The sequence below is a fragment of the Stigmatopora argus genome, chromosome 19, assembly GCF_051989625.1.
Source record: "Stigmatopora argus isolate UIUO_Sarg chromosome 19, RoL_Sarg_1.0, whole genome shotgun sequence".
In the NCBI taxonomy this organism is placed as follows: Eukaryota; Metazoa; Chordata; class Actinopteri; order Syngnathiformes; family Syngnathidae; genus Stigmatopora; species Stigmatopora argus.
This window is the reverse complement of record NC_135405.1, coordinates 13,218,034-13,244,755: the sequence shown is the minus strand read 5'-3', so window position 1 is coordinate 13,244,755 and position 26,722 is coordinate 13,218,034. Positions and strand designations below refer to the sequence as shown.

Genomic DNA, 26,722 nt, shown 5'->3' with positions numbered 1-26,722 from the left:
TCATAACCGTGCGACCGTCCCGGCAACCACTCTCCACCGCGCCGTCGTCATAAAAATCAAGTTAAATCAGGGGCAATTTCCAAGAGAGATTTCAAATAAGTACTAAATGAAACCTTTACAGCTCATATTGATAGTTAATTTTAAAAACTGACCACGATCATTTTCTCCACTTTAGCGATGCCCTTGCCAAAAATAGTGCCCAGCTGGTCGCCCACTCCAGCCAAGAGGAAGCCGAAAAGGGGGATCCCCATCAGCGCGTAGATGATGCAGAATATCCGCCCGCCTTCCGTGTGAGGGGAGATGTTACCAAACCCTGGGAAAGAAAAGACAGACAGACACCAGGTACAACTTCATACTGCATTAGTATTTTTCCGCCACCGCCGCTCCGAGTTCATTCCGTGTCTTGTTTAAGCGCCATTAATGAAGCATGCGGCGTTTTAATGCACTCGCCACGACCCGAGGGCCGCTCGTAACGACTTCGGGGACTGACGCTAACTGCGGGAAATGCTGCGAGCGATGCTCGTCGGATGGCGGCTCCAAACAGGAAATTGGCTTTTAGTGGACACTTTTGGGGAGTGGAAATGTGACCGGGCTCTTTTTAAGTCACGTCTCGGCATAATGGGAAAAAAAATGACATTTTGTGAGGACCGCCAGTGAGAGTGCGTTTGACGGTGATTGACGTCCAATACATTTGAATTTCAGTGCTGTGGTTAGCGGTTTTATTACTGTAAAGCACTGGTGTCAAAGTGGCGGCCCGGGGGCCAAATCTGGACCGCCGCGTCATTTTGTGCGGCCCGAGAAAGCCGACTTTCTGTTTTAGGATCAAATTCAAATGAAGAGTATAGATGTATATTAAATTTCCTGATTTTCCCCCTTTTAAATCAGTAATTGTCATTTTTAATCCATTTTTTAGGATCAAATTCAAATGAATATTATATTATATGTATATTATATTTCCTGATTTACCCCTTTTTAAATCAATGATGGCAATTTTTTTATCCAATTATTTTTTCTTTTTGTGTTTTTATTTCAAAGGGCATTTTGTAAAATCAAAAAATAAAGATAGGAAAATGTTTGATTTTTTCCGCTTTATTATTGAACATAATTAAAAAATATTTGGTTTCCTTTTGAAATGAAAAAAATATTTACATTTTCCCGTACTAAGAAAAAAAAAGCTGAAATAAACATTGTTTTAGATCGATTAAAAAAATGGAATATTTAGGGCTTTTGATCCAGTTCTTTTAATCCGATTTTTTTAAAATATCTAAATTGATAGCCATTGATTAGCAACAGCACGACAATGTTGTCAAAAAAATTAAAACACTTTTTTTGATGTACAAAGTGGTGAAATGGCAAAAAAAGGCCCACATTTTCATGTATTTTATCTTTAAAATTCTGACAATGGCTCTCAATGAAGAACATTTCGAAATATGAATGATTTTATGGCCCTCCGCGCTAGACCACACGGGACGGCGTGATGAATTCCGTGACTGAAAACCAAATGAGCATACGCGCTACTCTCATTTACAGGCGCGAGAGGAGCTGCAAATTTATGGATTCGTGAGCTTCTGCAGGTGTCAGATGAAGAAAAGTGTGACAAGAAAATAACAGCGACTGCATCAAAGGTACGCTCACGTAGCGTAGTGTCTCTTTTCGGACGCCACGGCAATTTCACGCCAAATTACTCCGTCAAATGGCATCGTGACTACCCGTCCGTCGCCGCGTTTAGGTTCGCACTCACCGATGGTGGTGATGACGGTTCCCGCGAAGAAGAAGGAAGAGCCCAGGTCCCACAGGCTCATCTGGTTGGACGAGTTCCCCGATGGGTTTACGCCGGCCCGGATGGCGGAAACCACTTGCTGGCGGCGTCGGCGGCCGTGGCGGAGGAAGAGAAGCAAAAGGTGAGCGCGGCCATTCTCCCGACGATTGCTCCGCAGATGACGAAAACTTTTAGAGCGGAGCTAATTAAGAGCGCGGCAGACGAGGCGCTCTAAAGTGGTCACGCCAGTGAAAATATAATGTAAAATACGTCAAAACACCCCCAAAACACATGAATTTTCCTTGTTTTCCATTTCTTCACTGGTATCACCAATTAAAAGCGCCACAAGTGTTATGTCTACGTAATGCGAGTGTTATGTCTACGTTATGCCTAATTTTACCCCTATATTTGAATTACCGTATTTTCTCGTATATAGGCCCTATTTGTCGCTAAAAAAAGATGATGACTGAATCCAAGGTACGGCTTATATGCGCACAATTTAGACTTTAGAATTTAGAAACTGCAAGCTGACAAAGACGGAATGCCATAACGCAACACAATGAGGCCGATGTGGTAATTTATTTAAAAGATAAACAGATAAAAGGCTAAACAAAATTCATTTTGACGTCTATGAATGTAAAAAAAATCTTGCATTAGATGTGAAAATTGCCATTGGGCACCGCCATCTTACCTAGGGATGACAAACTAGACCGCTACGGACACACATCCTGGTTGTACTGGTCACGTGACTTCCTTTTTGAATTTGTCTACGTGCAGGCAACACCCTTTAGAAATGTCGAATTATAAATCCATTTATACAGTATCTCAGAAATAGCACATGCGATGATTTTTCTTAAAATATTCCCTTCAAAGTAACACATTTGTACTCCATATTAAAACCCTGAATATGGAGGTCAAAATTGTGACTTGGGGGGCGGCTTATACGAGGGAACTCGTAAAATTCAACCCTTTTAAGGCAATTTTAAGTGTACGCGGAGAATATACGGTAACCCAGACGCAAAGACGCTTTGATGTTTTTGATTGCCAAGCTAAACCCTTTTGTCCATTGAAAAAGAAATAAGTCCCTCCCCCTTTTCCCCATTACCTTGACCAAATCTTCCAGTTCGGACGAATTGACGCAAGCGTGCACGGCCAGGAAGTCGAGCTTCTCGGCCAGGATGGCCAATTTCTGCGAGCTCTCGTGCGGCTGCTCCAGCGCCCGAAAGACGGTGGCGCCGATGACCAGGTAGACCACCACCAGGAAGAAGATGGCCGACACGGTCTTCCAGCGCATGACGGTGGCGCGGGCGAACTCGCGCTCCTCTTCCTCGGCGCACGTCAGCACCACCGGATTGGCCGAGAAGGAGAGGCGGGGCTTGCAGTTGTGGGCGGCGGATTTGGGGTCCAGGAGGTCCGGCGCGGCCACTGCGGAGGGATGACGTCGGTTTACAGGTAATGGAGATTAATCATCGATTCGCATCAATTCTGCCTAGCGACAGGAGAGCCCACCAGAAAAAGAAAAAAAATGAAGCTATATATATATTATAATAAAGCCACAGATGGCTATTGTCTTGCCAATCATTACCTTGCAATAGTCTTTTGCCATTACATGGGAGAGGAAGTTCATTAAATATTAAAATATGAATATTAAAAAAGATTTTTTTTAGCCGCCAACTGTCTTTGCCTCCGGTTGCGTAACCACTTAATGGGCCTTATCATTTTTTAAAAAGTAAACAGCAAAGAAAAGTAGCGCTATTTAGTATGGCAATTATTCAAATTAAAAATATTCATGTGAAAAGGAAATATGAAATACAATTTTTGATAAGGTATCAAATAAAGGGCAAATTATAGCAATATACAATAATAGTACTACTACTAATAATAATAGTAATGCTATTAAAATGATATTAATTCACCAACCCTAATTAGAAATTTGACCTATTTAAAAAAATAAAAACAAATATTAAAAAAAAAACAATACAAAACTCCATAAAATGCTTCACATGACTAAATAAGAATTAAAAACTCAAATGAAATAATATATTATAATACTATCCTTCTAATACAAAAAATCAATTTGAATACCCAAAAAGCCAGAAAAATGAGCTGAAAATACAAATATTTTGAGTGTCTCAAAAAAATATAAATACCGTGGAAAAAATAAACATATAAAAAAAAAAATTGTACTATAAGCAACCAATTTCCACATTAGTGCAATTGTAATTAAGCATTTCACTGTCATTGTCTTGCCTGCTCAAATGGAAACGGCACGATCCCAAAAATTAAAAATAAAATAGAAAAACTCCCACAATTCCCTTGTTTCCCACTCAAAAAAACAACAACAACAAATGATTGCATCTCGACCAGAAACCATTCCTGCCACTTACTTCTCTACCATCTCCTCTCCACTTGTTTCCCTCCTAGACCGATCTCCTCTCCGAGCGAGAGCCGCCGGCCTTCCCCCGCCGCGGCTTCCGCCGCCGGGGGTGCCGGCGCCAGCCTCCTCTTCCTCCTCGACGGAGCGCTTGACGATTTTCACCTCACGCCACGGACGTGGGCGCGCTCCGCATGGTCCCTTTCGGCGCCTCGTCTCCGGCGGAGAGAAAAATCCCGGCTGGACGCGCAGGACATGGCGTTCCTCGCCCGCTAAACGCACCCGGGGGGGAGGAGGACCCCCTCCGTCCGATCCATCCGGGTGTCGGCGAGACGCCGAAATGAAAGGTGAGTGTGCGTGCTTTGCTCGAGAGAGAGAGAGAGAGAGAGAGAGAGAGAGAGAGAGAGATTGGGTGAGAGAGGGGGGGAGAGAAATCCATCCATTCAAATGGCGTTATGGAGAAATACGAGGAAAATACGCTAAATTCAGTACGTGTACTCTCGACATATTTCAGTTTTATGCAACATTATGACGCTCTTAACTGCATATGTTGCAGGTTTGTTTATTTTCAGGGGATGGGAATTAGGTCAAAAAAATGAAAATTTTCAATTTAAACTTTTATGTATTTGCGGATTGGTCGCCAATGACGGAGATAGACGTCCAGTCTGATGTTCTTGGGTTAAATGTTCAAGTTAATGGGTGGCCGGTTAAGGTAAAAAGATTGTTTTTAAGGATTTGGATGCTCGATTGAAGTCAATCAATTTTTGTTGGCCGTGTCATCCAGGAAGTGGGCGGGAGTTAATGAGGGGGAAAAATGAATTGGAAAGATATGAGGCGAAAGGCACGGTGAATAATGGAGTGGCGGAAATCCGGGGGGAGAACAGTGACGGGGGCGTGACCAAATTGTTTAAAAAATAACTATTTCTCCAATCAAACTATAATAAACAATACTACAGTTAAGTGAGAATTAATTTGAAAAATGTCAACTCCAACATATTTCAAATCATTCATAGATGATTCCTTATATATTTCTATATGGAAAAAGTCATCAAAACAAATATTTCTTCGTATCATTGAAATCTTTGACTAAAATGTCTCCTAATATAGTAACTCCATTATTACATAATAGCTACTGTCTTCCCCTAATGCATTTTTTTTAGTGTAGATTGGTTAAATGTCAATTCTGTTTCTGCCCAATCAGCTTAGAGCGCCAGATCACGTAAACGTAACCCCTCGCTCTCGTAATGGTGCGTTTGTCCTCTCCGTCGGGTCCCGCTAAACGCCACCCCCACGCATTTATCGTTGCTAAGATGCGTTCGCTCGCTCGGGAAGGCCGACAAGAAAGAAAAGAATCGTTTTCATAAAAGCTTTTTGTAAATATTTGAGGACGTCAAATGCTGAAAAATGCATGGCTTTGCTAAAATGCAATCAGTGGCGGACAATGAGTTTCAACGTATCCAAATCCAAATTTTCACATTAAAAAGTGTCGCATTCCGATACGTTTCAAAACAATAAATGTTGAATTTCGTCGTATTACGCTCATTTACATGACATTTATCTAGTAAAGTATATATATAATTAAGCAAATTTGGAATATGACATGAGCTTTATTTCAAAATATTACAACCGTTTCTCTCGTAATAGCATTTTAATCTCGTCATTTTACAATTTAACCTCACGATATCACCACTTGGATCTCCTAAATCGATTCGTTACATTTTTCTTTTGTGCGTCGTAAAAAAAACTAAAAAAATTACGTGTGGCTTTGCTTTTAATTTGAAAGCCCGTCTAAATGGTCTAAGATCATTTCCTCGTTCTATCAGATGACTCTGATTAAAATGGCGTCCGGTTCTCTTTGAGTCCGATTTCCAGGAAACGTGTCCATTTTTCTTCATTTCTAGGAAACGTTCCCCAATGGCGTCAAGCTAGCTTTTGTATTCTCAAACGGCGGCGAGCCAATCGATACGCGTCTCGGAGCTCAATCTCCGCCGGTGAATTGCGTCGTTTTATCTCTTCCCGCCGCCGGAAACATTTGTTTCATCCGCACAATCCACTCTTTCCCCGAGAGAAAAAAAAAAAAAACGTCACGTAAATCACGGAAAACGGCGGCCGAGTACGTGATTGATAACCACCCCGCCCCGGCTCCACAAATTGAGCGCCAGGACGACCTTGGCGGTAAAACGCGGAGGTCGTGCGGCCGTCCATCCTCGGGCGTTGCCGCGATTAACGGTCATTTTGGCACGACGTACATCAATAGGCGCGTTTGTTGCGGACGCACGTCCTTTACCGTGAACGCCTTGGCGCGGATTACGGAAATTTCTTATGTGTATTGATGTGAGAGGATAAAAAAAGCGGGTGTATTATAGCGCTATTATAAATGGCGCATACAAAAGACTACGTGACATTTAGCGTAGCGCCATTGGCAATATTTAAAGCGCATATCTACGTTCTATCCGTTTGTCGTTAAATGCGTCTAACGTTCAACGCTACCTTCAGATATGAATATTGCGTCCAGTTTAATCCAAATCGCATATAATATTCCCATGGAAACGATTGCAAATGTCACAAATGCGTTTTAGCCATCCCCGATAATCCGATTTTCTTTAAAGTACTCTTTATCGATATATCAAAATAGAGAGGAAAACGCCATTAGCTCATTGGCTGTCCAATGCAATAATGATGTTTTTAAATGATAACATATCAGGACCAAAAAAAAAATGATATTGTTGGGCTCCGGGCTAAAGCAGGAAGGGGTTAATGACTTATTCAATCATTTGACTGGAGAAATATGATTTGAAATTGAGAAATAATATATGCAATAATATGCTAATATTTTTGCTAAAGAGTAACAAACTTATTACTGGCCCAAAATGATTCCCCGTAATATCAAAAGTTATTATTACCGAGTGTAACATCTCGTTCAAACACAGAAGTCGCAAGTCACGTTCCGTCCTCGACTAAAACCCAATCGAGAACCGTCAAAAGTTTCTTAGGGCGCTCGGACCTGGCCAATCCAATTAAACCGACCTGGAATCCTAATTACATTTGGGAATATTGATTTCATTACGCCTACCGGAAGCCACCAGGCGGTCATATTCTTTATCCTCTGAAGAGACACCGGATTTTTCAATTTAGCTCGTAAACAAAGAAGAAGACCGTCCGATAAATGTCTGTTTTCGCCCGAACGCCGGAGGTGAGCCATTAGCTAAAGTCGTAAATCCAAAGCGCCGCCGCCGTCTCGTCGTCGTAAATACGATCACGTGACCCCCCGGCGCAGATTGCGGCCCGTTTTGGTCATAAAGATGATAGTCAGAAAAAGGATTAGAGTCGGAGCTTATGTTCCGTGGGCGCTCCGCTAGTTTGCAAACAACGGCGAGTCCTGATAGGTGGGGATTTACGTCGGAAGCCCGCGTCTGAGTCATCGCGTTCTTTTTCTTTTTTGTTTTAATTTGATCGCTACATAAAGTGGAGGGCTCGTTAGCAGCTTAGCCAGAGCTTTTTACCGCGCCCGTCTTAGAAAGCCAGCGCCGGGGGACATTGACGCCGAGTCACGACGTCGACGGAAACTCGTCGAACGCTTTTTTTAGTTCCGCCCGTTATAGATAAAGCAGCAGTCTAATTGCTTATTGCTGTCAATGGCAGCCCATGACTTCAACGCCTCTTTTGCTTTGTTTAACCATTTGAAAATCCATCCAGCGCCGTTAGAGTGCCTCATTGACCGCCACCACAAGTGTGCACATTATTTTTCCGAAGCCTGAATAGAAAAACCGAGTCGCCCCAGAAACATGTTTTGCCAGCCGTAACCTTTGACCCCTTCAGATTGCCTCCTTGTTATATTTCCAAGCCTCCTTCCCCTGTTGTTTGAAGTCACGGGCTGCCCTCGACGCCCCTAGACGTCCAAAGCCTCGCCCATTTTGTTCCCGACACCCGTCCCAGGCCTAATCAAGCGTAAACCACTAAACCACAGGTGTCAAAGTGGCGGCCCGGGGGCCAAATCTGGCCCGCTGCATCATTTTGTGCGGCCCGAGAATGTAAATTATGGGTGCCGACTTTCTCTTTTAGGATCAAATTCAAATGAAGAGTATAGATGTACATTACATTTCCTGATTTTCCACCTTTTAAAACAATAATTGTCTTTTTTTTTTTTAAACATTCTGTGTGTTTTTAGTTCAAAAAGCATCTGGGAAAATCTAAAAATAAATATTTTCCGTTTTCCACTTCAATATTGAACATAATTTTAAAAAAAAATCCTTTTGAAATAAAAAACATGATTAAAAGACATTTTCCAATACTAAGAAAAAAAAAGCTAAAATAAATATTGCTTTAGATCTATAAAACCTGACTATTTAGGGCTTTTAATCCAATTTAAAAAACAAAAATCTAAATATTAAAATGGTCTGGATCACATGAAATGGCGTTGACGTTAATGCGGCCCGCAAACCAACCCGAGTTTGACACCCTTCCGCTAAACGAACGCATCGCGCTTAAGCGCCGTCTCATTCCCAAAGCGTAACGCTAGCTGTATTGCATCTGGTCGTGACGTGGCCCGGGTTACCATGGCGACGGGCCGGCGCGAACACCGAGGGGTGAAAACGAGGGGAAAAGCGGAGAGCATCTCGCTGGCTCCAAAAGGAACTCCGAGGGGGGCGTTACCCATCATGCACTACACGGCGAGGTTGTTAAAAAGTTATAACCCCTGCGCGCACGCTAGCTCCCGACGACAAGGCACTCTAAATTAGACGTATATCGTTTTTATCTTCAAATCTTTTTGGCCAATCCGTAAAGTCCGATTCTAAAAATCATTTTTGACAATGAATCTTAAATTTCCAATGTAATTACCCTCTTTTTGTGACATCAATTAAAAATAAAACGTCCCCTTGTTGTGATGTAAGCGCCCTCTTTAAATAATAAGTCGGCCCACCGCGGACAAAAGCGGCGAACGCTTGACGTCAAGGCTGAGACACGTTCATGAAACATTCAATGACCGCGGGAGAAAAAGAAGAAGAAAAAAAACAACAACCTCACGCTGCCAATGCGGATGTTTTCATAAATGACGCGCTAACACGGATCGCTCCCGTGGAATCATTTCGTCGTTGACACCCTCGCGTATGAACGAGAGCCATAGAAGAAGAAAAAATCATATTTTATTTTTGTGGGATAAGACGTCTATCGCCGTCAATGGCATTGAAAGCTGGGGAAAACAACGCCATCCAGTCAAGGGCCGTTAAGTTGGGTAATAGCGCCTCCTTGAGGTTGTTTCTTCATGGCTCATGTTATATACCAAGGGGGTCAAACTCGGGTTGGTTCACGGTCCGCAATAACATCAACTCGATTTCATGTGGGCCGGACCATTTTAGATATAATATTTAGATTTTTTTTTTTAAATTGGATTATAAGAACTGGATCAAAAGCCCTAAATATTCAGTTTTTTTATAGATATAAAACTGTTTATTTGAACTTTTTTTTCATAGTAAGGGAAAACATCTAATAACCATTTGTTTTTCATTTCAAATAGAAACAATTTTTTAAAAATTATTTTCAATATTAAAGTGGAAAACCGAAAATATTTGTATATATTTATTTTTAGATTTCACAAAATGCTTTTTGACCTAAAAACACCCAAAGAAAAAAATGGATAAAAAATTGCAATGATTGATTTAAAAAGGGGAAAATCACGAAATATAATATACATCTATAATCTTCATTTGAATTTGATCCTAAAACAGAAAGTTGGCACTCGTGATTTACTAACACGGGCCGCACAAAATGATGCGGCGGGCCAGATTTGGCCCCCGGGCCGCCACTGTGACACATGTGTTCCAAGCTATCCGGCACCGACCGAGCTGACTGACAAACTTTGAACCAGTGGGGGTTGGGCTACGAGAAGCACCTGACGCCAATCCACTGATTGCACTTGCAGGACACTAGTATTGTGGAAAGTTTTGCTCTTTTGAGATTGAAACCAAAGCACTCACTTTTGGCCCTTTTTTTAAAGTTTGCCCAGCCCTGTTAAATAAATGACTACCGTATTTTCACGACTCTAAGGCGCACTTAAATGTCTTAAATTTTCTACAAAATAGACAGGGCGCCTTATAATCCAGTGCGCTTTCTATATGGACCAATACTAAAATTGTTATCACGATAAAATAAAAGAAATCATTCGATAGGGTACACCAAGGGTGGTTCGCGGGCCACTTTAACGTCAACTCGATTTCATGTAGGCCGGACCATTTTAGATATAATATTTAGATTTTTTTTTTTTATAAATTGATTAAAAGCCCTGAATATTCAGTTTTTGATAGATTTAAAACAATGTTTATTTGAGCTTTTTTTATATATATTTTTAGATTTTACAAATTTCTTTTTGAACTTAAACCACAGAAAAAAATTGATTCAAAAATTACAATTATTGATTTAAAAGGGGGCAATCAGTTAATTTAATATACATCTATACTCTTCATTTTAATTTGATCCTAAAACAGAAAGTCGGCACTCATGATTTACTTTCCTGGGCCGCACAAAAGGATGCTGCAGGCCAGATTTGGCCCCCGGGCCGCCACTTTGACACATGTGTTATATACTGTTTTGTTTTTATTTATTTATGTAAGAAAACACAAATAATCAACAAAAAATAGGCCATTTTGGGGAAAATTTTCAATTACACATTAAAAAAAACACTAAGTCAACTAAACAAAGCTTGGTAAGATGATCAATTTTTCGGTATACATATCCTTAAGAGTATTAGAATTCAATTGTGAAAACCCAGATTTTTCGCAAATATGCTTTTCCAAATAGAGCAGCACAAGATGAAGCTAGCTTGCTAGCTACTTTATTTTCAGGGACGTCATTGGCCGCGTTCTTTGTGGCGAGCGGGGGAGGACGTTGACTTTGCGTCCGTGAGAGCCAAAAGCGGAAGTGACAGATTGGCCTCATAATTGGATAAACACCCCTCGTACGCCCACTCCAGATACACGTCACCCCCGGGGACCTTTGCACCTAAGAGCAGGATTAGCGCGCGTGCGCTAAAATCATCAAAATTGAAAATACGTGCTACTTATTCATGTGGTTAAAATTGATCAATTGCTTAAAAATGTTAACTACAAAAAAAAATTAAAAGACTATAATTACATAATACAAAATATAACCAAATATGGAATGACCCTTTAAAAAATAATAAATACATATTAGCTACTAGAAGGAGCAAGACAATTTTCACTAAAAATATGGCCTAATTCTTGAAATGATATTACTATATTATGTAGACAAAAATCTTTGGAATAATTTAGAAAGACTAAATATAAATACAAAAGCAAAATGTCTTTTACAAATGCGTTATTTTACATTTTTAGCGTCTAGAAGGAACAACAATGACCACCTAATTGGATTTAAAAATATGGCCTAATTTTTGAAATTATCTTTACTTTCTTTCCATAGATTATTATTTTTTTTTAAAGTGTGATTGTATGAAGTGCTAAATAATTTCGATATATTCATAACTCAAGTCTTTTTTTTATTGCTGATGTTTATTTTTTTCCATTTTTGCAATGCAATTGAAAGACCTATTTATGAAATATTTATTTTCCCCGTCGCCCTTTTCCGGGCACGCTTTCAACCCCCTCCTCATCTCTTTGGCTCTGCGAATCCTCTTACAGGTGGATTATGGGTCTCGGATGTCCGTAGAAAGCGAGACGGCAAACAAAAGCCCAGGTGCGCCATCGCCATGGAAAGAGACCCTCGCCCGGGATGGGCCGCGAGGGCGACTTCCCGCCAGGTCAGTAGACGTACATTTTACACACATGCTCTATAGAAATATAGATCCTTTTTTCTTCACCTTTTAGGCTGAGACGGCAGCCTCCACGTCCGGCCCGGGGCGCCGTCGCTAAGCGGCCATGACGCGGCCCCCCGCCGTCCCCGTGTGGGCCCTCCTGGTGGTCCTCTCCGGGGTGACGGCGGACGGGCCCAACGCCACGCGCCGCATCGGCGGGGGACCCCAGTGCGGCGAATACAGCAGTCAGGTAAGCGGTCGTCGCCATTTTTTGTTTTTTTTTAGCTCCTGTTTGTCATTTTTCCCAGGTGACGGAGGACGGCATGTGCCACCTGGCGGCCTCGCTGCCGCAGCTGGACGAGCGGCGCTGCCCCGACATGTTCCGCTGCACGGACGAGGTTTCCTACTGGCTGCGGGAGAACCAAGAGCGCAAGCGGCAGCTGGCGGCGTTGGAAGAGACCGTCTCGGAGCTCCGGGAGGAGCTGAGGAGCCACCGCCATCGCATCCGGGTCTTGGAGATGCAGGTAGAGGCAAATCCCGCCGGGTTCTCGCGTCCCAAACGCTCGCCTGAACTCGAAGCGCGTGCTGACGCCTGGTCCACGCCACCTTGACCTCGCTAACTTAACGGGATTAGCCTTCTTGTCCGCCACGTGTTGCCTCGTGCGACATGATCCCGCAAGCCAATGAGAGGACACGTGGACCGCCCGCGTCTTGTCTTCATTCCAGAACCACGTCTAAAAGACTGTTTTTTTTTCTTCTTTTTTCTTCCCGCGTTAGCGTGACGACAGAAGCAATTCCAGCAGCGGCGTGGAGCGCCGTTTCCACGAGATGGAGGAACGCTACGCCCACGCTAACAACCGGCTGCATCTACAAGGGACGCTCGTCCTCAACCTGCAGGTCAAATAGTTGCTATCGCTGCCCAACATTTTATTTCATGGCTTTCATTTTGAATATCGGAGCAGAATTGGCAAAACGTAACCCACCTCTCTTTTAGAACCAAGTGCGCAACCTCACCTCATTGGTGGAGCAGGTGAAGGACAGTCCGGGGTGTGCCGCCGACCCCGCCCGGCCGAACCCCCTGATGAGCACCCAGCAGGCCCGGCGCCCAGGTACGAGCGTTCTCCTCGGACCGTCACATTTTGCTAGCGAAGGGAGCAAAAACCGAAGCTATCCACCGGAGGGCGCTCAAACCGCATTTGCCCCCTGTTCAGATCACCTGGGCCCCAGGAACTGCCCCATCGACTGCGCCTCCATTTACCGCAACGGCGCCAGGAGGTCCGGCCTCTACACCGTGGTGCCCTCGTTTGCCGGCGTGCCCGTGGAGGTCTACTGCAACATGGACGTCGACGGCGAGTTCCGGCGGAGAATTTGGACGCCATTTTGGAGCGGGGCCTCCAGTCGCTCATTTGGCTTTTTTGTTGTTGTTTTTTTGTTTTGTTTTTTGGAGTGCAGGGGGTGGTTGGACGGTGATCCAGAGGCGAGTGGACGGATCCGTCAGCTTCGACCGGAGCTGGCGGGAGTACCGGGCCGGCTTCGGCGACCTGCGCACCGAATTTTGGCTGGGCAACGATCACATCCACCAGCTGAGCGGCCGGGGGGGATACAGCCTTCGCATCGATCTGGAGGACTGGAGCGGAAGACATAAGCATGCGCTCTATCAGCACTTCAGGTGGGTGGTTGGGTGGGCGGATGGATGGATGGATGGATGGCTGCCTGAGTGCGTGGGGATGGCGTGGGTACGGCCTTGGCAGTCAAATACAACTGAACTTACCGTACGAAAAGTCGCACCCACCACATTCCTTTATTTACACCACCCACAAACATACTTTAAAGAAAAAATAATACTAATTAAATGGAGAACAACGGCCTGAATCGACACCAATTAAGGTCATGTTAACAAATCTTTGGAAAACGACAAACTAGTGGATGAGGAGTCGGCCTCACAGTTCTGGGGTCGAGGGTTCAATCCCAGGTCGGTCATCATCGCGTGGCTTTTCTACGAGTACTCCAATTTCCTCCCACATTCTAAAAACATGCTTGCTAAGCTACGCTAGCTGGTTAAACACTAAATTTCCCAACCATAGCTATGATTGGTTGTCTTTTGTCTCCTCCTGCCCTACGATTGGCCGGCCACCGACCCAGGGCGTCTCCCGCCAGTTGCCCGTAGTTCGCTGTGATAGGCTCCGCCCCCCCCAGACCCTTGTGAGGGTAAGCGTTTCAGAAAACGAATGAACTACAACCTAAAAAAATCCCAACTAACATGAGTATTGGTCGCAGCCAAACTACGACAAAAAAGAGCGAGCTATACTCCGGAAATGACGCCATGTCGTCGCACCCGGGTCACCGTAAATTGTCTTGCAGCGTAGAAGATGAGGAGCACCGCTACCGTCTCCACGTGTCGGGCTTCGCCGGCAGCGCCCGGGATTCTTTCGGCTGGTACCACGACAAACGCGCCTTCAGCACGCCGGACAGCGGCGACATCTGCGCCGAAATCTCCCACGGCGGCTGGTGGTACGGACAGTGTTTCTACGCCAATCTCAACGGCGTCTACTACGGGGTGAGTGGCGGGCCTTCGGGGCCCCGATCCCTTACGGCGTCCCTGACCCGAGTCGCCCCGCCCCCAGGGAGGCCACTACGCGGCAAAGGGCAAAGGTCACCTGGGCCCCGACGGCATGGTTTGGCACTCGTGGAGGAATTCCGACTTTTACTCGCTGAAGAAAGTCAGCATGATGATACGACCGCGCGGCTTCGGGAATCGGCCGTCGCCGTGAGCGACCTGTTGCCGTGGCGACGATGGGAAGGAGCTAATAAATCCACGCAGGTAGGACATTTTTGGACATTTTTCAATGTATATTTAGAGAAGAAAAATGGAAGAATGGAGAAAGTTATACAGCATATTTGATCAAATCTATGTATGTTGACACTTGGGAAACAAAGCTTGCAGCAAAGTATCACATTGGGTGACAAAATGTATTCATTAAATAATAAATAGGCTTTTTTCTTTGGAACCGTATATTGAAAAAGGGATTTTTTTCATTAGAATCACACTTATATAATCAGAATTTTGCAATAACTTTCAAATTGGTTGGACCAGAGAGATTTAAATATAGTACATTTTCCCTCCTACTTATTAATACTTTTCCTGGGGATAAGATGGGCACATCTTAAGTCTCATCCCTGATTAAAAACCACGCGTATATTGGCTTTCAGCTAAAACTGATGGTCCAGCAGCGCTAAAAGGCTTCTTTCAGTCTTCTTCCCCATTTCCAAAACATTGCACAAACCCCCTCTTTGAGGCTTTTCCCGCTCGGGCGCCGGAATCCCCACCAACAAAAACGAGGATTCTTGTCGTAGAAAGATGGCCGATTCTTCGTTTTTTTTTTTCCCGAAAAAAAAGGCCCAAAACCTCTTTGAATAGTGTAATATTTATTTATATGCATCATGTACACTCACCAGCCACTTCAGTAGGCACACGTACACGAATAAAAGCCACGCGGTCGTGAGAGAGAATCTGTCCAAGTCAGCGTGCTTATTAAATATGGATTTGTACATGGACTCCAATCGTGTATCACGAGATAATAATGCGAAGAGAAACGGACAAAAAATATGATTGATTGCTAGCGAAAAGCAAAAAAATAATAATTGCTCGTGCGCCTTCATATAAAAAAACAGCAGAATCACATCAAAGGCAGCGGGAATTAATTTGTCTCTTTTTAGCTCGTCGAGCGCCATTAACGTCCAAATTTTTTGAAATGTAAACGTCAACAAAAGCAGAAATGGAAACGGATTGAAACTTTTTTTTTGAGGTGTGTGTGTGTGTGTCCTTTTAAACCGAGCAAGGCACGTGAGTCGGCCAGGAAGGGGCGGAGCTTCCTGTCCACGGAACAGGAAGTCAGGAATGCGGACACATTCATAAGGAAAGGCACTTTTTTTTTTTTGCTAGCGTAACTTTGCTGAATTGTGCTATTTTTTTTTAATGAGCTGAAAGTGACGTCTTCATTGTCATCGGTGATGTAAACTGCGGTTTTGCGCGTTTTGTTCCCGTCACCCTCCCGTGGCCGTTAAAAAAAGGGGGAGGGGAGTATGGTGGGTGGGCGTCGGCCATTTTGTGGTGGTCTTCACATGGTGGTGAACTGACCGTGAGCTTGTCTCAGCTTTGCCGCAATCTGCGAAGGGAAAGAAAGACAAAATGGCGGTCGGTGGTCACGGTTGGGGCGCCCAAAGTCTTTTTACCGTCTCGTAAAACTTGACTTGTTCTTCCAGGTAGAGCTGCATGACCCTGTTGTAGTCGTAGATACGGTTGCTATGGAAGTGGTTCATCTCCGCTGAGGGATTTTCAAATAGAAAAAGGGTGAGCAAAAAAACAAAATGGCGGCGCCTTTCTCATAGTCTACCTTGCAACGAGTACGACATAGTGCTGACTCGCTTGGCCATGGTGACCTTTTCCTGATGGCTGATCTTACTGGTGGCCACCAACTTGTCGCCTTCCTTCACTTTGTCGATGGCGGCCTGCCAGCAAAAAACGGACAAGCGCGCACCGTTTAAAACACGTGTCAAAGTGGCGGCCTGGGGGCCAAATCTGGCCCGCCGCATCATTTTGTGTGGCCCGGGAAAGTCAATCATGAGTGCCGACTTTCTGTTTTAGGATCAAATTGAAATGAAGAGTATAGATATATATTAAGTTTCCTGATTTTCCCCCTTTTAAATCAAAAAATGTAATTTTTTAATCATTTTTTTCTGTGTTTTTAGTTCAAAAATCATTTTGTAAAATCTAAAAATATATATAAAAAAAGCTAGAATAAACATTGTTTTAGATCTATAAAAACGGAATATTCAGGGCTTTTAATCCAGTTCTTTTAATCCATTTATTTAAAAAAAAATCTAAATATGATATCTAAAATGGTCCGGCCCACGTGAAATCAAGTGGACATTAAAGCGGCCCGCGAACCAACCTAATTCTGACATCTTTGGTTTAAAAGCTTAAAATGGTGTCGCTAGACAAACATTTAACTTTAAGTAGCATGGGCTCGTACCTTGTGGACGCCGATGGTGTCTGGGAAGCATCCCAGTAAACCTTTGTACTCGTTGTTGGTCTCCATGAGGAAGTGGAGATCCTTTTTGGGCTGGACAAAGAACACACACACAAACAAACGTGGCATTTGAAAAATGTCAAGATTATACAAGCGCGGTTACAGGAATCCAAGTAGCGTTAGCCCGAATGATGAGTGGGAGGATTTATGGAGTTGAAAAGACGTCCATACAAAGCTACGAGTAAACAAACGTGACTACAAGTGTCCATCTGGATCTGCTCCAAAGTCAAACTGGAAGCACAACCATATTTGGTCAAGTGGACCAATGCCATCACATTTTAACACTGTCTTGTCCTCATAATACCAGTTGATCAGCTATTGCAAAATTCCTTTTCAGACTTCTTATGACCCTGAAATTTAATATATATCATATTGCCCCTTTTTCATGTTGCCATTTAATAATAGTTTAATAATAATCCCTTTGTTTGTTATCGTGTTATCTCATTATTACACTTTAGCCAAGTATAGCATCTTACTTTAGCGTGTTTTCCTTCTTATATTCTTATATTTTGATGCCAATTTCCACTTCAACAGTCAAAAATTTGGGTTAGGCCAATAACAACCAACCTGCTCCGCTACCAACTGAGCTATCTCCTCGTAGGTCTTCCCCGCGGCCGTCATGGCGTCCGTTAGCGTCGCCTCACCTAGCAAAAAGAAAAAATACATTGTTTTATTTATTTTCCCAAGATGAAGGGCGCTAACGTCCGTCCGTCGCCTAGCATAATGCGTTCCCGTGGTCGCGGGAGTTAGCTTTCCGCTAATACCTTGGTAGCCGCTGCTGGTAAACACAGACGAGAGGTTCTGGAAGGCTTTCCCGATTCGCTGGTACTCTTTGGGCAGAGCTAGACGAGAAGGATTTCACGTTAAAAATAATTTTTAAGGTCGCTAACGGAAAAGCGGCTTTCCCGCCAGCAGGTGGCGTCGGCGTACGTACGGCCCGTGCAGCGTTTCCAGTGCTCGTGGCCCACCGTCAGGATTTCTTTCACGCCGTCGTCCATGGCTTTGGTAAACCTGCTGAAGTGCTCGCATTTCTGCTCGCTGCGTAGCGCAAAAAAACGTTTAAAATGGCGAGCGAGGACCGCTTTTGGACATTTCTTGGACTTACACTTCGATGGGATCCAAATCCGGAGCTTCGGGTTCTACCGTGGTGAAGATCATCACTCCCACCGTTTCGTCTTTTTCCGCTTTTCTCTTCCCCGTTTTCCAGTCCTGCGTTATTTCAAGAAAACGATAGCTTGAGCGTTAGCCTTATGTGTTAGCGCTTAGCTAAAAAAACATCTCCCACCTTCTCGTCTTTGTACGTGAGGAAGAGCTGAAAGACTTCGCTGTTGGCCACCACGGGGTGCCGACACATCCGGCTCATCCAGCCTTGCAGACGCTCCATTCGCATCTTGATAAACTCTTCTTCAAAACGCCCTAAAAAAAAGGGTGTCAGACTCGGGTTGGTTCGCGGGCCGCGTTAACGTCAACTCCATTTCATGTGGGCCGGACCATTTTAGATATAATATTTAGATTTTTTTAAATAAATGGATTAAAAGAACTGAATATTCTGTTTTTTATAGATCTAAAACAGTGTTTATTTTAGCTTTTATATATATATATTTTTAGATCTTACAAAATGATTTTTGAACTAAAAACACAGAAAAAATGGATGAAAAAATGACAATTATTGATTTAAAAGGGGGAAAAAAATCAGGAAATGTAATTAACATCTATATTCTTCATTTTAATTTTATCCTAAAACAGAAAGTCGGCACTTTTTTATATATTTTTAGATTTCACAAAATGATTTTTGAACTAAAAACACAGAAAAAAATTATTAAAAAAATGACAATTATCGATTTAAAAGGGGGAAAATCAGGAAATTTAATATACATCTATACTCTTCATTTTAATTTGTTCCTAAAACAGAAAGTCACAAGGCACTCATCATTTTCTTTCCCGGGCCACACAATGATGCGGCGGGCCAGATTTGGCCCCCGGGCCGCCACTTTGACCCTAAAAAAAAACACCGCTCGTTTCGTCCGCTTCCACGCGAGCCCGAAGGACCAATCGCGGCGCCGCTCACCTGTTACCTGCTTATCCGGCAGGGACGGGATGGGAATGGCCGAGCCGAATTTATCCAGGAGCCTCTCGTAGAGCCAATCGAAGTGCTTGTAGCGGTGGTTCACCGGTCGGTTGGTGGTCTGCAGACCAAAGCGCTTGTTTACGAGTAGCCGTGGCTAAGCGAGGGAGCTAGCTTCTTACGTTGGGCATGATCTGGTACTCGATGTAGCTCTTGAGACCGTAAAGTTTGGAGCCTTTCTTGGGGTCGGCCACCACGCAGTCCAGCTGCGATACGGGGTAGAGCCACACCGGACCCACCTCGCCCATCTGAGAAATGCGTTGGTTTTGTCAGGGTTGGAATGTGGCGGCCGCGAAAGCCAGGGTAGGAACTTACGTAGATGGGTAGCTTGTCCTTGGCCTTGGTCGTCTGCTTGCAGAGGAGGTACAACTCGGGGCCGGACTTGGAGAAGCCGGGAAACCTGAAAAGCAAAAGGTCGGCGTTTGTCGTGGGCTAGAACGAGCGTTGGAACCGTGTTTGGAATCCTCACTTGAGTTTCATGGAGGCGTGAGCGCCGCCCCTCTGCATGGCGCCGCCATCTCCGGCTTCCGCCTCGCCGTAGCCGGTGGTGGACTTGTCGTCCCACTCGTCGTCCCATTCGTCGTCTTCCGCTCCTGTTAGACAAAATAATTAAATCGGTCGATATGTTAAGATCGGGCTTTCTGGCAAAAAAATACACGTTTTTGGAGTTAGCATTGGGATGTTTTTGATGGTGAGGCGCACAGAAACAAAGCAAACAGCGGAATTCGTTTTCCAATCGAACCCGAAGCCACGAGATCGTTTCTAACGAGATTTTGCCATCACTCAATAACAGGTTAGCTTATTTAACTAAAAAAAGTGAAGCTTTGAATTTGGCTGCTTAGGCAGGAGTCTGTTCTTTAAGAGTAGTTTTTAGAATGCAATTTCTTGACTGTTTACATGACTATTGACATGTCCCATTTCCCATTGTTGTACTGCATTTTTAATAGTATTCAATGAGGGTAAACCAAATAAGCGATTTCTGCAATAGTACATGAGAATGAATTATTTTGTACCTTATTTAACAATGATTTTTATTCCCCCCTAGCAATTAGATCCACAGCAAAACGCAAATATTTCATTTCATATTTTTTGATGACTTGCAAAGCCTGCTTTCATTAACAACTACAAAAAAGATAAATATTTACACTAGCCCTCGGCTAACTCGCTCGCTCATTTTTTTTGCTTTTAAATCTAGAAAAAGTTGATCACGCACTCAAGCCGTAACAATTTTCGCCAAGAAAATATAACCAATTGCAGCTCACACATGTTTTTAATATATTTCCATATGGCCACACCGTGCATAAACACATACATGGGATACCTGTGTAGTCAGTAAGGTAAGGATAAGGGTAGAGGTCTTTGAAAAGAAAAAGAAAGAGGCGGAAAATTAATATTTAAAAAACTAATAAAGAAATGCAGAATTGAAGTCAGGAGAAATCGCCAAAAAATTTAAGAAAATATTTGTAGAAAGGGTTTTTCTTTTTTACCTGGACCCTGGTAGGCCTGAGGGTGTCCGTGGGAGGCCCCGCCCCACGCGTCCCCCTGGGCCTTGCCGGTCTGCGTGCCCTCCGGATTGGACGGCCAGTTGTTGGAGGCGCCCGCCGAGGGTTCCGCGTTCCACGTGGACCAGGGATCGTTGCCATTGGCCTAGAAAAGACCCCCAAAAATGGACCTGTTATTTCCTTTAAAAATGCTTGTTTACACGCTAATGTCGCTAATTCATCTCAGCATGCGTTTGAAAATCGTGCGTCATCATTCATACTCGTTGCTCATATCTCCATCGACGTGACTATTTTTAAATCATTTAAGCATGAAAGCCAATGTTTCTTTTCGTCACAAAATGCTAGTTAGCATTTGAAGCTAATTCTGTACTCATCTATAGTTTTAGTGCTAAATTCAACTGTTAGTGTCACTTCATGCGGGAACTCATTGGAGCAAAATGGTGGCAAAACATCGGGTGCTTCCCCACTGGGGGGGGTCATGCGGCTCTATACCGCCCCTTAGTGGCGGTTACCTCATCGGGGGACGATAGGTAGGGGGAAACTGGGGTGTCGGGGGTGTCGGACAGGGGGCTCGAGCCCCTGGCGTCCACCTTGAGGGGAGGGAGAGAAGGTGACATCATCACTAGGCGCCGGCCGTGGGATGGGGTGGGGGTAAAAAAAAAAATTAAAAGTGAAGGGAACTCTTGCACGATTCGGACTCATCCGCTTTCTCTGTCAACATTTTTTACTGACACAGCACGACACTCACTTCCTCCCAACTTCCCGCCATAGCTGGTTTCCTGCGAGTACGGCTAAAAACGGCGCTAACGCACGTACGAGGCGTGCGCCGTGACCCAAGCGGGCTCTCACTTCTCCATTTCTGGCCGGGGACGCGTTACCTGATTTTGGTGCGTGGGGGCTAAGGAGTCGAAGAAGGACAGGTCGGCATTGGCGATGGCGGGGGCGGGCGGCGCCGTGGATCCGGTGGCCGGGGCGGGGGACTCGCTGAGCTGCGAGAGAGGAGAGATGATTCCAAAAGTGAAAATAATCCAGCAGAAACAAAGGGTTCATTTAAAAAGTTCATTTATAGCATTGTTTTCATAGGTACCGTATTTTCACGACTATATGGCGCATCGTATTTTAAGCCGCAGTATCAGTAACGAGTGCTATTTCTGTATCTGACACACACAAAGGACGCAATAATTGCAATAATTCCCCAAACTTTTCAACTTTTATCAGTCAAACAAGGCCTCAAAATAGACAAAATGTTAAGATACGTCTATCTGGAGTTAACCTTGACTCTTAACACACTTTTTTTCCCGTCCACAGGAAATCAGATTAGCTCAAAAGAGGCGGGCAAAGAAGACGGACGGACGGACGGAATCAGCGCAATTGTCAAAGAGGTGCATCCTGTTTGGCGTTTGGCTTTTCTGGCAGCTGGGACTTTTGTTTTTCTTTTTTTTGGTCTTTTTTAAACAAGGACGCATGAAATCCGGTCGCCCGTACGTACCTCGATGTAGTCTTCGGGCACCAAGCCGACTTCCCCTCTGGAGTTCTGCGCTTCAATCCATCCGCCGCCGATGTGCTGCCACACAAATTGGACGCTTAGATCATTCCATTCTAGGCGCATTTTTCTCGAGAATCTGCCGATAATCTTCCCAAAAAAATGTATTCAGGCAGGGAAAAAATAGTCAAATAATACCTCGATTGCCACCATGTTTTTATGCTGTCTATTTCATATTATTTAAATGTATCACTACGTTCTTGCACCAAATGGCAGGCGATGATTTAATACCTAAAAATCCAAACTACATTTTCCAAACCCAATCTTTCTTAGCCGATTCCGATCCTAGAAAAAATGCAAAAGTGACTGCAGAAAAAACGACCAGGCCGACGGCCAAGCGACCTTTGAACTGCTGCCGAACGGACATTCTCACCTGATTGGTGACATTGAGGGTCTCGCCTTCTTTCACCGTCAGTTCATTGTTTCCGGGCTCCGCAGTGAAGTCGTATAAAACCTTTGCCTGAACACAAAACGGACAAAGCGCACTTGTCGGCTTTTCCGTGTAGGCGGCAAAACATTAACATATATCTCAAAACGCGTGACAGAAGCCGAGTCAGAAACAGGCCAAACTAGTTCCTGGTTTGTCCCCCCCCCCCCTTGATAGCGGTGTCAACTAATAACAAGCAACGGGGGCACGTGACTAGCATTTTAGTTTGCCTATCTTGCAAAGTCAACATGTGATTTGGTCATTTTTGCATGCATTTATTCATCCAAAACGCATTAAAAAACGATCTTGCAATTCAAATGAGCTCTTCAAGATCATGTAAGATCACTTTGCAATTTTTTTATAGCCAGTTACTGTCATTTCTTGTCATATTAGGTTATTATAGTGTCAAAACAACAGTGCTTTAATTTAAAAAATGAATATTTTTAATTAAATAACGTTCTGTTTCCTCTTTACATTTAATTATTAGTCACTTCCTTAAATGAATTGTCAAATACTGCTAGCCAAACATCAGCTTTCTTGTCCTTCAGAAAAACTCCATTTCCCAGCATGCATCACGAGTAGCAAGTGACCCGCACTTGAAAGGTAGCAAAATGTCACAAGACTTCATAATGAGATACATTTTTCCATTTACTATAAAATAGTCGCGTCATTTACTACTTGGTCCTTACATCGTTAGATCTGCCCCACTTTTTAAATTCATATTCAAAACGTCTTTGCTCTTTGATAACTTTGACTTTCGAAGTTAAAGCTAACGAGAAATACGGTCTTGCCTTTTCGAACGGGAATATACGACGTAGCTTCAAATATCCGATCAACCAACACATAAAGCTTGCTCAACTTACCGTCATCGCCATGGTCGAAGCATTTATTAATCATTACAACAAAAAATAAACAAGAAAAAAGCAGGCCCTTTTGGCGTCTCGTTTCAGAGGCTTTTCCGACACTCAGCTGGACATTTTCCTTCCGCAGCCTTACGCTATTCGGGGAAGTAATCGCGGCGATTTTCGACGTAAACGTCGATAACACGCGTTTACGAGTTTTTACAAGTCTTTTTTTCTTGTGAAGTAGCAAACGAGATCGACGTTGGTTCGGATCCGCCCAGAGATGTGTGTGTATTGTGTGTATGTGTGTGTGTGTATGCTGGAAAGCGGGGAGGGAGTGACCCAGACCCGCCGAGGGGAAACCGGAAAGGTGGACTCGATCCGATACGGATTCCACCAACATCCTTTATTTAAACAAAAAAAACCAATCATTTTTAAATGTATATATTGTTAACATGTCAACTTTTTGTGCGTAAAAGTGTTCCATTCTTCTTTGATCCCCGAATATATATTTTTAAGTCAAACTAAACTAAAATACAAATATAAATCGCGATTATAACCTGTACCCCCCAATAATTTAGTCTAATATTAAACGTAGACTGTTTTCTTATTCAGAAAGAGTAGCGATTTCAAATGTCAGGGGAGATTTTGCTTGTTGTTGTCGCCGTCTGGTGGCTGAAAGATGCATTACAAGTCAATGCAAGCCCTGTTAACCGTATTCAAGATAAAGTAGGATTCACTTCTATTTTTTCCCTTTGTTTGTTCTTATGCTTGATTTATGACGTTTGTGCATTTTTTATAACACTGAGCGCCATGTTGTTTGTATACTTGTTGAATTTTAATAAACCCGTTAGGTTTCTTGCAAAGGAGTTGGGCACGTAAATAACGAGTGGCCATCTTGCGTCGGGGAAAATTTATGGACTCGACTCCAGAAGATGTAAACTACTCTTGACTCGGTAAGTATAGTTGTATATTCGCAAACAGTTTGGTTTATAAACAACGGTTTTAACGTGTCTGAGATATATAAGTTGGAAACGTGTTCTATTTTGCAATAAAATGCAGTGAAACTTAACCAGCAAGTCAGATTAGTCATCAAATCTCTCATGTAATAATATGCAATCCTGTCTTGAAATGCTAATGAAAAATCTATTTCTTCTTTTTCTTTCAATACAACATTTCGCTCAGAAACTTCTCAGTGTGCGTCTGCCATCTACTGGTAGATGTGCATCAGTGCAATCGGTTGCAAGATTGAACAGCAAGATTGAAACAGTCACACTCTCCCCTTCAAAGACAGTCCAAATGTTCCCGCATCTCTCCTTTTGAATCTCATTAGCCCACGTCATATCATAAAACATTTTTAATATGACAATCTGGCCCACAATGGAAGCAAAAAAACTGGTTTTCGTCCGCATTACAAGGATAATCCCTGCTCAACACCTGCTCATATTTCACCCAGCATCAGACACGGAGTTGGATTATGACGAGGGACGTTGGCAGGGGGTGTCGTTTAGTTTTTTTTTGGGGGGGGCAATCATTTCTTCGCAGGTGTGTCCAAAACGCGCGGTCGGTCTCAGTCAAAAAATCCTGCGGATTCAACCAGACGTCATGTTGTCTTTACTTCTCCTTCAGTACTTTCTGTGTCTTTTGTGGTCCTCCAGGACGGCGGAAACGGCAGATCCCAACCTCCCCTTCATGGACTACTTGGACAGCAATCACTCGGTCTGCATCAAATGGGGGGTGGATAGCACGCGGGGGAACATCACCATCAAATTCATCGTCAACACCACCGGCTGGATCGGATTTGGCCTGAGTCCCACCGGGGACATGACGGGGGCCGATCTGGTCATGGGGGGAGTCGGACCCGATGGAGACTACTTCAAAGTGAGTCCCCTCCACATTTATATACTTTTCTCAATCACCTATTTTTATCCAATACCTTGACAATGAACTTAATGCAATTTGTGTTTGTTCTGATAGTAAAACGAGTACAGTACAAAACTTACAGACTCAAAATGGATTGGACACCGTAGTTAATACCTAAAAAAACATTTTAAAAATGATCTTGCACATTTCTCCCACTTTTTCTACCCATTTTTTTTTAATGAAATGATGAGGCCCGATTTCTAATGACACGCTAACTGTTTTGTAGGATTATTATTCCGCGGAGAACACCTACCCCACGGAGGACCGGCTGCAGAGCTACACGTTGCTATCGCTAAATGAGAGCGATGGGCAAACTCACATGACCTTTTCCAGGGATTTGGAGACATGTGATGAGCAGGACATCCCAATTCTTGTAAGTCTGACTTGGCATTTCCATTCGATTATAAATTGCACATCTCAAATAAATACTAGTCTATTTTTATGATGCACACTATATGCATGTTTGTTTGGTTTTTTTTCACACCATGGAGCTTCAAACTTGCTTTCAATCTATTGTGTTGAGCACGTAATATTCCTTTTTGTTTTATCTCAAATTTCATGTAATCTTAGTTTCTGTGTCTTCTCCTGTTACGCTCCCCTCAATGCTTTCTTAAAATGAAGTTCATTCGAAACGTCCCATCACAAACGACTGCCATAGCGACACCGATTGTGTTTTCTTTTCAATGTAATTCAACACGTTTTTAGGAAAGAAAGCTCCCATGCGATTCACGTTGAGTTTTTTTCTTTCGTGGAATGTTTTTATGTATAATCACATGGTATTATTGATTTTCTAGGACCAACCCATTTATGTGATATATGCTTACGGACTCACGGATGACATTGGCTTCCACTACAGTCTGGTTGGCGGAAAACAACTCAACCTACTGGGTTATGGTAGCAAAACAATTGCGACAAATGGAGATTATTCTACGGCCACCCTGGAAACTGTAAGATTTTAGAATATTTTAGATAGATATTATGTATTTTCTTCTTTTTATAACCCCAATATATACACATACACTCTCTTCGTTGATTTTTCCTCAGAATCAGTCCTACAGAGACGGCCATGGCGGTGATATGATGGGAATGTCAAGTCATCGATGTAATCATACGGCCAATGCGGCAGCCAAGTGCACATTTTGGATTTGGAATCAAGCATTATTTCTGCTTGTGTTCTTCTACGTGGCTCTTTACTGAAAAAACACACTGTTGCGTACTTTATACGTGAGCGTTCTGTAGTATTTTTATTTACTCACAAGTAAAACACAATCATATCTAGTTTTAGAATATTCATTTAACTGTAGTATGTTATCATTGTTTTGTTATCAATTCACTCACAATATTATAACACGTGCATTTCTGATTCACACTT

The 26,722-nt window shown here is 43.4% G+C and overlaps 4 protein-coding genes across 6 annotated transcripts in view; 2 read left to right on the top strand and 2 right to left on the bottom strand.

Moving 5' to 3' along the window:
* The window catches only part of LOC144064414 (potassium channel subfamily K member 2-like), an 8,737-nt gene extending 4,247 nt beyond the window's left edge, over positions 1-4,490 (bottom strand). The window contains exons 1-4 of the mRNA XM_077586942.1: positions 4,147-4,490; positions 2,865-3,184; positions 1,742-1,859; positions 153-313 (exon numbers count right to left, since the gene is read on the bottom strand). Of these exons, the coding sequence (XP_077443068.1) occupies positions 153-313; positions 1,742-1,859; positions 2,865-3,184; position 4,147 (600 nt within the window). The 5' untranslated portion in view covers positions 4,148-4,490. The remainder of the gene's footprint in view (positions 1-152; positions 314-1,741; positions 1,860-2,864; positions 3,185-4,146) is intronic.
* Positions 1-22,307, top strand: part of LOC144064415 (fibrinogen-like protein 1) — a 25,146-nt gene extending 2,839 nt beyond the window's left edge. Inside the window, exons 4-18 of one of the 2 annotated variants that reach the window (XM_077586943.1) lie at positions 176-342; positions 1,531-1,625; positions 1,730-1,901; positions 2,883-3,211; positions 4,184-4,480; positions 11,786-11,904; positions 11,972-12,148; positions 12,207-12,422; positions 12,676-12,795; positions 12,893-13,007; positions 13,110-13,247; positions 13,351-13,567; positions 14,260-14,455; positions 14,523-14,719; positions 21,924-22,307. In XM_077586943.1, coding sequence (XP_077443069.1) covers positions 12,023-12,148; positions 12,207-12,422; positions 12,676-12,795; positions 12,893-13,007; positions 13,110-13,247; positions 13,351-13,567; positions 14,260-14,455; positions 14,523-14,669 — 1,275 coding nt within the window. In that variant the 5' untranslated portion in view covers positions 176-342; positions 1,531-1,625; positions 1,730-1,901; ... (2 more) ...; positions 11,786-11,904; positions 11,972-12,022 and the 3' untranslated portion in view covers positions 14,670-14,719; positions 21,924-22,307. Of the gene's footprint in view, positions 1-175; positions 343-1,530; positions 1,626-1,729; positions 1,902-2,882; positions 3,212-4,183; positions 4,481-11,774; positions 11,905-11,971; positions 12,149-12,206; positions 12,423-12,675; positions 12,796-12,892; positions 13,008-13,109; positions 13,248-13,350; positions 13,568-14,259; positions 14,456-14,522; positions 14,720-21,923 lie in introns of those variants that run through there. The other variant, XM_077586944.1, reaches the window with a different exon arrangement.
* On the bottom strand, positions 15,306-23,768 carry snx9b (sorting nexin 9b). The gene is made up of 18 exons (XM_077586941.1): positions 23,449-23,768; positions 22,532-22,618; positions 22,105-22,179; positions 21,494-21,604; positions 20,601-20,760; positions 19,583-19,706; positions 19,429-19,513; positions 19,236-19,361; positions 19,057-19,174; positions 18,274-18,404; positions 18,094-18,197; positions 17,923-18,026; positions 17,753-17,830; positions 17,556-17,632; positions 16,932-17,021; positions 16,293-16,407; positions 16,132-16,223; positions 15,306-16,064 (listed from the first exon to the last, which is right to left on the bottom strand). Exons 1-18 carry the CDS (start codon positions 23,458-23,460, stop codon positions 16,017-16,019), a joined length of 1,737 nt encoding a protein of 578 aa, XP_077443067.1. The 5' UTR covers positions 23,461-23,768; the 3' UTR covers positions 15,306-16,016.
* LOC144064416 (DBH-like monooxygenase protein 2 homolog) lies at positions 22,932-26,684 on the top strand. Of its 2 annotated transcripts, XM_077586947.1 has the most exons (5): positions 22,932-24,383; positions 25,086-25,308; positions 25,577-25,723; positions 26,145-26,297; positions 26,395-26,684. In XM_077586947.1, the coding sequence occupies exons 2-5, from the start codon at positions 25,120-25,122 to the stop codon at positions 26,545-26,547; spliced, it is 642 nt and encodes a 213-aa protein (XP_077443073.1). In that variant the 5' UTR covers positions 22,932-24,383; positions 25,086-25,119; the 3' UTR covers positions 26,548-26,684. The 2 variants fall into 2 exon arrangements, with proteins under 2 accessions (XP_077443073.1, XP_077443072.1); XM_077586946.1 differs by lacking the exon at positions 22,932-24,383 and having other exon boundaries at positions 24,429-25,308.
* The last annotated feature ends 38 nt before the right edge of the window (positions 26,685-26,722 follow it).